Source organism: Crocodylus porosus, unplaced genomic scaffold (assembly GCF_001723895.1).
Source record: "Crocodylus porosus isolate Cpor-Errol unplaced genomic scaffold, CroPor_comp1, whole genome shotgun sequence".
In the NCBI taxonomy this organism is placed as follows: Eukaryota; Metazoa; Chordata; order Crocodylia; family Crocodylidae; genus Crocodylus; species Crocodylus porosus.
The window spans coordinates 150,762,733-150,773,550 of NW_017728906.1; the positions used below are offsets into that span (position 1 = coordinate 150,762,733).

Sequence of the window (10,818 nt, forward strand, 5' to 3'; positions counted from 1 at the left end):
ATTTAGGCTAATTTCAGTTGATTTTTTTTTAAAATTTTGTTAGTTGTAATTGAGCAGCAAGTATGATGAAAAACATTAAGTCATCTTTTCATGTCAGCATCCAGTTGTCTAGTATGTGTTAAATCTAATGTGATACAAGTGCATATACCATATTTACTTTACTAAAAGATGACCCTGGACTGGCTTCACCTCATGAGCATGGGGCCACAGTAATCATATGTGCCAGACTGAGAGACAGGGCAGAAAAGGATTCTCGGTGAACTGTTTGGGGCCCCATTTGGTAATGTTTGCCAGCCATTTAAGGCTGGTGAAGAAGCAGGAATCATTGGAAACAGGAAAGAAAGGTGCAGGCCAGCTGTGGGAGTGAAGAGAAAGTCAAATGGATGCAAGTTTCATGGCTCTCTATGACTTCAAAAAGAGCTGGCAATAAGGAGGACTTTGCTTAATGGGCACTACAATATGTTTTATTCAAGTGGATCGCACTAATCTATCCTTGTGGTAGTTTTCTATCAGCATTGTAAACCTGATCGGTGCTGTAAAAGCAGAGAAAGGGATTGAAAGTGTCAGGGTGTAGTGAGTGGAGGAGGGAGGCCTGAAGCTCAGGATGGCAAGAGTTATCCAATGGCAAGTGTGGCAAGCCTTATTCAATAATGACAGGTATATGTTTTTGTCAGTATTTGATAGCGCTGCTTTTTTCTCTGAAATCAGTTTGAATTAGTTTGAGGGTGCTTAACTGGAGGAAATTGTTTTGTGCATGATGTCATGAAGCTGGTATAATGGAGTTAAATCCAAAGATGTGCTTGAAAGGTTGACAGTCAAAGGACTTAACTGGGTTGCTTGATCAAGTCTCCACTTCTCTGATTATGAGGAAATTAAATAGCATTGTGCAAAAGATTACCGTTATGCGCTCCAAAAATACATTGAAAAATAAACACTCAAAGCAATCTTAAACTGAGTCCTTAGAAGACCGTAGTGATGACTGACTTCAGAAATAAATGCTTCTTTTCCTGAAAAGGTTCTGCACAGTAGGTATTCATCTGTGGAAGAGGAGGTATATTTGGCATGCTCTTGAAGCACAAATGCTTTGAAATATGAGCAGCAGCAATCTTGCAACTGTTCCATGGGTATGTTTTTGTGAGGCTTCAGAATTTGAAGCATATGCCAGCTGTAACGGAAACTTTATTGCTTAGAGCACACAGATTAAGAAAGAGAGGCCTGGATATGGATTTAAAGTAGTGGGCTGCAACTTTGTTAACATGCATTGGGTGCTATCCTCCTTGCCTCTTTGGACTGCCGTGTGCTAACGATTTAAGTAGGGTCCATGCAGGGGTTTTGGACACCTACCATGTAAATCATAACTTGAGATAAATTATTTGCAGTGTACCCATAGTATTTAACTCACCTTACTCTTTTGAATCTTCTTACCAAACCCTAAAGGGGACAGAAGTTACCAAACAGTACTTTGTTTTGTGAAAGTTTGGCCCCATCAGTGGGTTAACTGAAAGGTTCTCCTTTTTTGCCCTTTGTCTGTGCTGGAAACTAGCCTTAAGTTGTTATAACAAAATAAACATTGCCACAAATGATACATTTGAGTCTCAAAGTCCTCCCTCTCCTGTTTTAACCAAATTGTAGTGAGGAAGTTGAAAATAACCACTAGGCCTCTGAAAGACCAACAGCATCCTACAAACATAGCGTTTCCCATGCAGCCACTTAGAGGCAGAGGAAGTTGAGACAGAAGCTCAAGAGGCCTAAGCAGAGGCTTCCTTTCATGAGGACTCGTCAACAGGCTAGTCAGCTCTCATCTCCCTCTGGCTGGTCAATAATGGGGCTGGGATGGTGTGGGTGGTAAGGCACATGATTGAGAGCCCAGAGGTCACCAGTTCAAGGCTGTAGGAGAAGTACTTATGGTGCAGCTCTGTCAGATTCCAATGAATATGACTACTGCTAAATACCTTATCACATAAGGATATGAAAAAGGAAAAGAAGGTTAATAACTTTTGGGTAAAGTCTGGAGAAAGAGAGGGCATCCTATATGCTGTTAGGCATACCTGACTTTTGTTCTAGGTCAGTCTGCCTCACTTGAAAGTCTGCTCAGGTTTTTCAGCTGGTGAAATTGTCTGTAGCTTTTGTTGTATTCCTGTGCTTAAGCTTGTCTGTGTTTACTATGAGTGGAGGGAACACATCCAAGGTCAGCAGTGCCCCTGTTGCTGTTCCACAACTTTGTGCATCATCACAAGTTGGTTCCATGTCAGAATTTTGAAATAGCTGTTGAGACTGTATAATTTGATAGGACAAAAATCATAACAAAAACTGGGAAGGTTAGTTTGACAGATTATGTAACAGAACGAAGTTACATGAGTTGTTCTCTAATGTGCATATACCATCTTTGTAACTTTTGCAAGGAAAATTCCTAGTAATTTTTTTTAAAGAAAGCTACAATTTGGAGACCATATCCAGCTGTCTGTCAGTCTTGGGTTGTGGTCTTTTGTTTTGAATTGCAAATTTCAGAATTTGTAGTTTCAAACGATAAGTAACATTTTGATTTTTTTTTTCTCCTTAGATATGTCCAAAAATAGATTAACTGAAGTTCCTATGGAGCTGTGTCACTTTGTGTCACTGGAAACACTGAATCTGTACCACAATTGTATTAAAATTATTCCAGATGCCATAGTGAATTTACAAATGTTGACTTATTTGAATTTGAGGTAAGTTAAATTTACTGCTTTACCTGTGCAAATTCAAGCATGCTGGCCTCTCTCATGTCATTTTTGTGCTTTTCTTTGGAAACTTCATTGACTCACTTAATTGCCTACTATATAAAAGAGAAGCTGTGATGATGAAATAACATTTATTTCTCCTGGTTTTGTCTCAGCAAATCATGATGCTCATTATATCAGTGTAATATTGATGGAATTATTCCTGATTCCTTTGTGAGGGTAATGAACTTTTACATGTCGCACATATGCTAATTTTGATAGCAATTAACACATGTAGAGCAAATGCGCCTTGACTTCATAAGCTTAAATTTAAAAAAAATCCATGTTGATATCTACAGCATATGCCTTGTCTTTACCGCAATATGGTTGTGTTCCAAATTGTGAAAACATTTACTCATTACGTCTAGAAAGAAGTATAATTTCGGGTCATATCAAAGACACTGTAGTTTTGAAAAACTAGGATACTCATGTAAATTCTGGGTATTCGTAGTAATACTTTATGGACATGCCAAAATGCTTAGATATTTGAGAATTCTTCAGGATAGTTGTTAACAAATTTATTTGAGTTTAGCCAGTTGGTGGTGGAAGACATTAATATTTTATCAAATAAGTGCTAAATAAGCAGTTTGTAGTAGGGTCATTGTATAGTTATAGCAATGATGGTCCAGTGAATATGCAAAAAAGAGAAAATATTTCCATTTACATAATGGAATTAAACAGAAGTAATTATTATAGCTTCAGCTAAATACTGGGTAGAACTGCTTCTTTCCCAGACATGAGGAAGAGCATTTTGTACTCATAAGCTTGTTTGATGCATCTCCCAAAGACATGGTTAGGCACAAACATCAGGATATTACCAAACAAAATTTGCTTCTCCAAATTAATAAATTAGAACTGTGGTGGGCCAGTAGGGGGTGTTCCTGTGTTAAGCCACCCACCTCACTGTGCCTGACCACCTTCCAGGCTCCGAGTGCCTCCCTAGGGGAGCCTCACATCTGGCTGACCCCCTTCCTGGAGCACACTCGCTAGCCTGGGGTAACGTAAGCTGCCACCATCCTGAGAAGGGACTCTCTCGGCCCTGTGTCCTCAGGAAAACACAGGCCTAATAGCCCAATGGGTACTCGACCCAGTACAACCACTTGGGCACTTCCCCAAGTCAGGGGCCAAAAAGGAAAGTCCCTCTTAGTCCACAGACCTAAGGTGCCTCTTAGGCATAATTTAGACCCACCCCTCAATAAGTCTCCTACACCGGTCACAAAGGAGGACTTTATTGATTACAGGGGTATGGTGAAAGTAGGGTACAAGATAGAGCAATATCATAGAAATCCCATAGATCAAAACAGTCTTTCTGAGGTAGCCTTTTGATCATGCATCTGAGTTACTGCTAGCTATACATCTAATCAGATCTCGAGTAGCTTACTCACAAGCATCATCCAGAGGCTGTTGGAGATTCCCTCTTAAGGCAGGCTGTTCCTAGCTCATGAGTTTTGGGAGAGCCAGTTTCAGATGGTAAAACTCCTCTCTAAGTCTGAGTCCCCCGCATGGCTGCTGCCCCCTCCTCCTGGGCAGTCTTCAGTTACATAGCCCCTGTGACCTCATTCACCTGGTCCAATGGAGGCCAGCACCTGTTGGCTGTTGGCCAACCAATTTGAAATGCTTCACTGGTTGCCGAGTAGACTCTAGCCCACCAGGTAGAAGCCCCTCACCCAGGTAGCTGATACCAGTCACATAGGCAGAGGGAGCAGGTTTCCCCCCTCCCTCAGGAATGTAGCGAGCTCAGGTTACCTAAAGAGAGAGGGTAAAGGTGTGTCTTCTCTGCTGGGCCCATCCTAATCAAATTGTCACAGCACAGAGATTTTGGGGAGAAACAAAGGTGGCTTCCTGCCACAAGAACTTTACATATTTCATATGATTTATAAACATTCATCCTCAGAATATCCCTGTGTGGTTAAACAAGTTTAGCTAATAGATAAAAATATGAAAATACATGGCAAGAAGGGTAACTAGACTAGTGGCTTAGTAGTAAGCCTTGAAATTTCTATTAATTCTGAAGGAATAAAAATTCTGCCCAGATGTCATCGGAGTTGAACTTGGTTAATGGAGCCTTTCCAGATGGGAAATAAAGAGAAGGGAACTTAAAGGTAGAGTAAAGAGACTCCACCCCCCCTCCTTTCCACCGCCCCCACATGCTGGCTCTGGTTCCCTTGTGGCCAAGTAATAGCAGCTCCAGCCCTGGCTACAGTGCTGGGACTCAAGCTGATGCTACCACAGCTGCTGTTGGGTAGCTGGGCAGGAGCCAGAGCCAGCATATGTTGCATGCTGTATGCCCCTGGCTGGAGGGGGGCCAGAGCTGGAGCCAGAGCTGCAATGAAAAGGTAAAGGGTGGTGGGGAGCACAGGCAGCAAGGGGAGTGACAGTGTGGGGAACAGGCAGGGGGAGCCAGGCACTGGGGGGTGGGGGCAGATGGGGAGAAGTCATACAGTTGCAGGCAAGGGGGCAGGTGCTGGGGAAAGCAAGCACTGGGGGGAGGAGGTCAAGTGGTGGTGAGGGAACAGGCAGCAGAGGGCAAAAAATGAGATCTGAGATGAATTTCTTTCACACATAAGTAGATAATTCAGCACTTCGACAGAATGTGAGAAGAACTTGGTGGGTTTCATATATTTCATGGGAAAGCAATCTAGAACTGAGCTATTTAAATATTTGTTAAAAAATACTTTATTTCCCTGGTGCGGTGGTGGTGGTGGGGGGAAGAATTTAAGACAACCTCCCAATAATTAGATTTTATCGATGGATAATTATACCAAACTTATAAATTTTCCATGTCTAAAATCTAACTATTGGCAGGTTCTTTTAAATTTGACGTTGTCTTGGATTTGGGTAAATACATTACTTGTTACAGTGTTTGTGCTGTAGAGGAGTGTGTCAGAATTTAGTTATCTAAGGACAGAGTGAAGGTTGATTTGCTGTTAAGGGAGTCAAGATTGTGAGGGTAGTGATTTATAAGAAATAAGCATACTTTGAGGAAGTCTGAGGCTCTAAAGGGTGGGCCATGGCTATGCAGGATTTTTTTTGTTTTTACTTAGGCTGCTAGGTTCCATTTTCAGGTTTGTAGGTACTGACGACATATTTTCAAACTTACATTATGTTGTCGTTTATCTCTAGTTTTGTCGTCTGAGAAACAGCAGTACTCGTAGTCATTCTAAATATTTTTGTTTCTGTTAGAATTTAGCACTTACAATTGATGAAATGCTGTTACAACTAGATACGTATAAACAAGTTGGTATGAGAAATATGCCAAGTTTACGTCTTGCACATGTAATTGCATTTTGGAATTATGGTTGGAAAACTCACTGCAAAAAGTACAATTTGTGTGATTTAGGTGTATTACTACAAAGCAAGGACAACTGCAGACAAAGTGGTAACATTTAAATTTGTATATAATAACCTAATAAAATAGGGCCACAGTAGATTATAGAATCATAAACAAGAAGAAATGTATTAAAATTCTTATTTAAGGTTGTGTACCCACCTCCCTGCAACATAATAGTCTTCTGAAGTATTTTTCTCTCTCATGTGGGAACAGACTTCCTCCTTGTTTGTTGACCACAATGAGGATTCTGTAGTGGAAAGAAAAATGCTTTTGACTTCTACAAATGTATTTCATTCTCACAAGAAAAACACCATTTATTACAGGCCCATATTTGTCTTTCTGGCTTAATAGTCATGCTTTCTGATATTGAAGAATAGGGCCCACAGGCCAGATCTGGTCCATGGAGCCACAGGGCTTTGCTTGTGCCTGTGCCTGTGCCTGCCCATGCTCATTATGCCACTTCTGTATCTCTCAGGCCCCTTCCCTTCCCCAGGGCCATGGTATTGATGCAGGTTTCAGCCAGAAGGGAGCTGTTCTAGGTACATGAAGATGGAAGATGTACCCATGCTGTTGTTGCTTAATGTACTTTACTAATAGATATACTTTATATATTTAATGATAATTTATCAAATAATTATGATGCAGCATTTTGCATTTCTCCTCATGGATGACTTCTGAATTTTGTAGGAATTCAAACATTATTTATCATTGTAGGTATACCACTTGACCTTATTTTTCTGTTTCAGAGCATGGAAGAACTATTATTTTTTTCATGTGCTAGATTTTTTTTTTGTCTAGTGATAAATATAGTGCTTGGAAATGCTGTTTTAAGATCTATCTATGAAGTAGGAGAATAAGAGTAGTACTTTGTTCTCCCATAGTAGCATGTAAATGCAGTTTTATTTCCTTGGTTGAAGGAAAGTAGTGTTTCATTGTGTTTGCTGAGAGACCAGCCAAGCAGTTTTTATACCCCAGATCTTCAAGGTTTAATGCAGGGGCAGGCAAATTATGGCTCACAAGCTGGCTCCGGCCCACCAGGCCATTCTATCTGGCCTGCAGGGCACCTAAAAAGTTTAGAAAATTAATATTTATGTGTTCCTGGCTGCCTGTCAAAGATGACGGAGCCAGGGGCAGTAAGACCCAGGGGAAGCTGGCAGGAGTCAGGAACTAGGCCGGCCGGCTGGGCCTCACCCCCTCTCATGGAAGCCTCTGCCTGCCCTGGCTTTTACTGCTTCCCTGCATGCCTGCTCCAGCACTACGCGGACCCAGGCTGCATTACTGGACTGTGGGAGCATGGGGTTGTGCTGGTAGTCCAGGGCCAGGAGCGGGAGAGCGTGTGTGTGTGTTCATAGGACACACACCCCATCATTCCCATGTACCCACACCACCCTCGCACTGCCATACATGCAGACACCCCCTCACACCCCAGCCACCCTCATCCCACATGCAGCCACCAGCACCCCACAAATCCATACACACACCCACGTACTCCCTCACCCCACACATCCACACCCCCCCACAAACCTATACCCACCCCATGCCCCTCCCAATGTGCAAGAGTAAGACTTCATTTTAAGCTATTGTACAGCGACCTCTTTGTTTACACAAACGCATGTAAATCAGGACAAAAATATGTTGTAGATGTTTGATTTTTAGAATATAATTAGGTATTTTTCTGGTTCTGAGATAGCAAAACCCCTTGCTGAAAGGAGTATTTGGGGGGGCAAGAGGAGGGACTTCTGGTGGTAAAGGCTGGGGGCTAGGGGGTGGGACTTCTGGTCTCAAGCTGGCAATTAGGGGGTGGGGCGCCTGTCAAGGGCCAGGTTTTTCCATGTGGCCCTCGACAACTTGCCAAAACCCAGTAAGCAGCCCCCCACCTGAAATAATTGCCCACCGCTGGTTTAATGTATAATACACATCTGAGATTGCCTTCCATATTCTGAGTTACCATGCATAGTAAAGACTTGAGGCAAAAAATGAGAACTGAGGTGCATTTCTTTCCCACATAAGTAGATAATGCAACACTTTGACAGAAGGTGAGAAGAACTTGGTGGGTTTCATATATTTCAGGGGAAAGCAATCTAGAACTGAACTATTTAAAATAAAATATTTTAAATATATATTTTATTCTTGATTTAAATATTAGAAAAATGGACCTACAGGAATAGAGTGACTCAGTCATAGATCACATTATCATATATGCATATCTACAGTAACATATGCATAAGAACTATTTTATTCTATTGGATCATATTTTAAGAACCAGTGAAGCCCCAAAAATGACTAGACATCATTGGAAGTCAGAAATTGCTGACATTTCAGTAGCATAGAGCACAAGCATCAAACTGTTCACATTGCAAAGTATTGTACTTTGGAATGGCTGTTAGTCTCTGAAAAAGAAGCCATCAGGGAGTAGATCTCTTGAGCCTGTCTGATTGACCCAAATGATTAATCCCAGCAAATTTCTCTGTGCTATATCAGCCTGCAAGGTGTTTTCCAATTCAGCAGTGTGAAATGTAAACAAGATGTAGCTGACTCCTGTCTTGTTATCTACAAGTTCTGCAGCTGAGTTGTCTGACTGTATGAAAACACATAGGTTGAATCAGACTTATTGGTCAGTGAGAGAGGAAGGTGTGTTCAGATGCAACTAACTTTTCCTTCTCCCCCTATACTGCAGAAGGGTTTACTAGAATTACTCTTGAAAAATGTTTCAGATATGTATTTGTCTTATTTGTTTCATTTCTGGTGTTCCCTCAGCATTGGGATACAAGGATCTGGTTCCTATCTACTATGAGGATATCATTGGGCCACCCTACTGTATAGTTCAGTCTGGAGAAGGACAAAATGGAAAACAAAAAACCCCAAAACGTATGGAGTCTGCAATACCGGACCTGTAGAGAATCCAAATAGTGATCTCAGTAATGGCAGTGTTCTGCATTAAAACCATATGTAGCTGTTCACAGGCATAGAGCTATGTGCATAGTAGTTTGCCTATCTGTGTGTAAGTAGCATTTTTTTAAAATTTAAACAGCAATGTAGATAAACAAATCTGGTCACTTAGACATTCAAAAAACCATAGAATGATATCCTAAAAGCATAGTCTGATTGCTGGAGGGCCACATTTTATTTTGAATTGGAAAAAAAAGAGCATATATACTTCTGAGTTACAGGAAAGAACATCAAATCAAAATGTACCACTGGTGGAGACAGTGCCCCCATGAAGCCCACAGGTTAGTCTCTCTTTCCAAAACAAGCATCAGAGGCCATATATGAGCAGCCGTAGCAGCCTCTTCAGTCAAGATCTGGCACCTTGTTGACATACCTTCTTCAAACTGACCATGGTGGAGGCTGCCTTTGGTAGGAGGGTGCTCCCAGTATTAGACAAAGGACTTAAAAAACCTATGTATAGCTGGGTTTGAATAGTCCCTGTAGTCATACTGATATAAAATAACCATTAAGAAAACAGTTAGTTTTGCAGAAAGAAGAGAATAGGAACATTTTGTTCCTTAGTTGAATTATTCTCTTGTTTACAGCATTTCTTTGCTCAGTAAAATAAAAATTCCTGTTTAGTTCATAAAAATATGCTCTTCAGTAGGAATTTAGTTTATTGCTCTAGTACATATAGCTATACAGACTGGAAGATGTCAGTCCAGACAGAAGCATAGTCTGTATTTCTATGGAAGTTTCTCAGCCAGTGAGCTTTTCAGGGTATCTGGCCACACCTATCTCATCCATGAATGATTGGAATAATTCTATTGTATGGTTGAATGCAAGCTATCATTTAAGGGATCTTTGGATCTAGTAACTTGTCAAAGGATTTTTTAAAAAAAAAATTAATTGCAATAAATTATTCCTTTCTATGTACTGACATCAATGGAACAGAGTTTTCTCTGCTTGTTCTCTCCATGTACCTTTTCCTTACTCCTGCACTTATAGTAAGATAATAATGTTGATGGCTTATTTTATACATAGCATTACAGCTGGCTGGTGAAATGAACTCTACTGCCCATTTTATATACATTCAACCCCACTAACCCTTTGCTCTACTCATCATTCCAAGAGGATTTAGGAGTGATACTATTGAGACAAATTCTCTGAGGTTACATTGTTCCCATGGCAATCTGGTAAAATGATTCTAAGTTTAATTACAAATTTTGACCCTTTCACTTTTTGTAATTACTTAGCTTCTTTTTTCCCCTCAAGTTCTAACTTTGTAGTTACTGGAGCTTAAACTTGGCTGATATATTTTCTGTTTGGGGAAAAAGTCACTCGTCATTAAACATCCTCTAAAGTATTAAATTTTAGACAGTTCTTAAATGGAACGAAGGTAATTTTTTTCTTCTTTTTTTCCCCTCGTACATGGAGGTGGGAATTGAAGATATAGCCTGTAAGAAGAAATTGAGTATGTTTTCTTGAGGAGGATAAAATAGTTCTCCAGTACAATTTCAGAGATGGGAACTAGCAGAAATATGGCTGTCGGCACCAATGGCAATATAGCATAGTATACTGATTATGTTGGCTACTTACACTAGCAGCTCTCTCCCACCTAATAATTCGGTATAAAGCAAATTAATCAATCTGTATACATTCTATGTTGGTATTTGTCGGGGTAACCGAACACCGAGTGAATCGGGCCCCAAGGTCATGGTGGGCTGGGGTGGCAATTGGAATACGAACAGGTGGGATTAGCGGCGGTAGAGTGTGAGCTGTACGGGAAGTTTAAACAAAGAT

General features: G+C 40.8%; 1 protein-coding gene across 6 annotated transcripts in view; it reads left to right on the forward strand.

The window, feature by feature from the left end:
• The window catches only part of LRCH1 (leucine rich repeats and calponin homology domain containing 1), a 210,910-nt gene that overhangs the window by 106,993 nt on the left and 93,099 nt on the right, over positions 1 to 10,818 (forward strand). For all 6 annotated transcript variants that reach the window (XR_002100016.1, XR_002100017.1, XR_002100018.1 and 3 more), the window contains exon 2: positions 2,561 to 2,705. Coding sequence is in view for 2 of the 6 variants with exons in the window: in XM_019529924.1 (XP_019385469.1) it covers positions 2,561 to 2,705 (145 nt within the window). In the remaining 4 variants the exon portion in view is untranslated. The remainder of the gene's footprint in view (positions 1 to 2,560; positions 2,706 to 10,818) is intronic.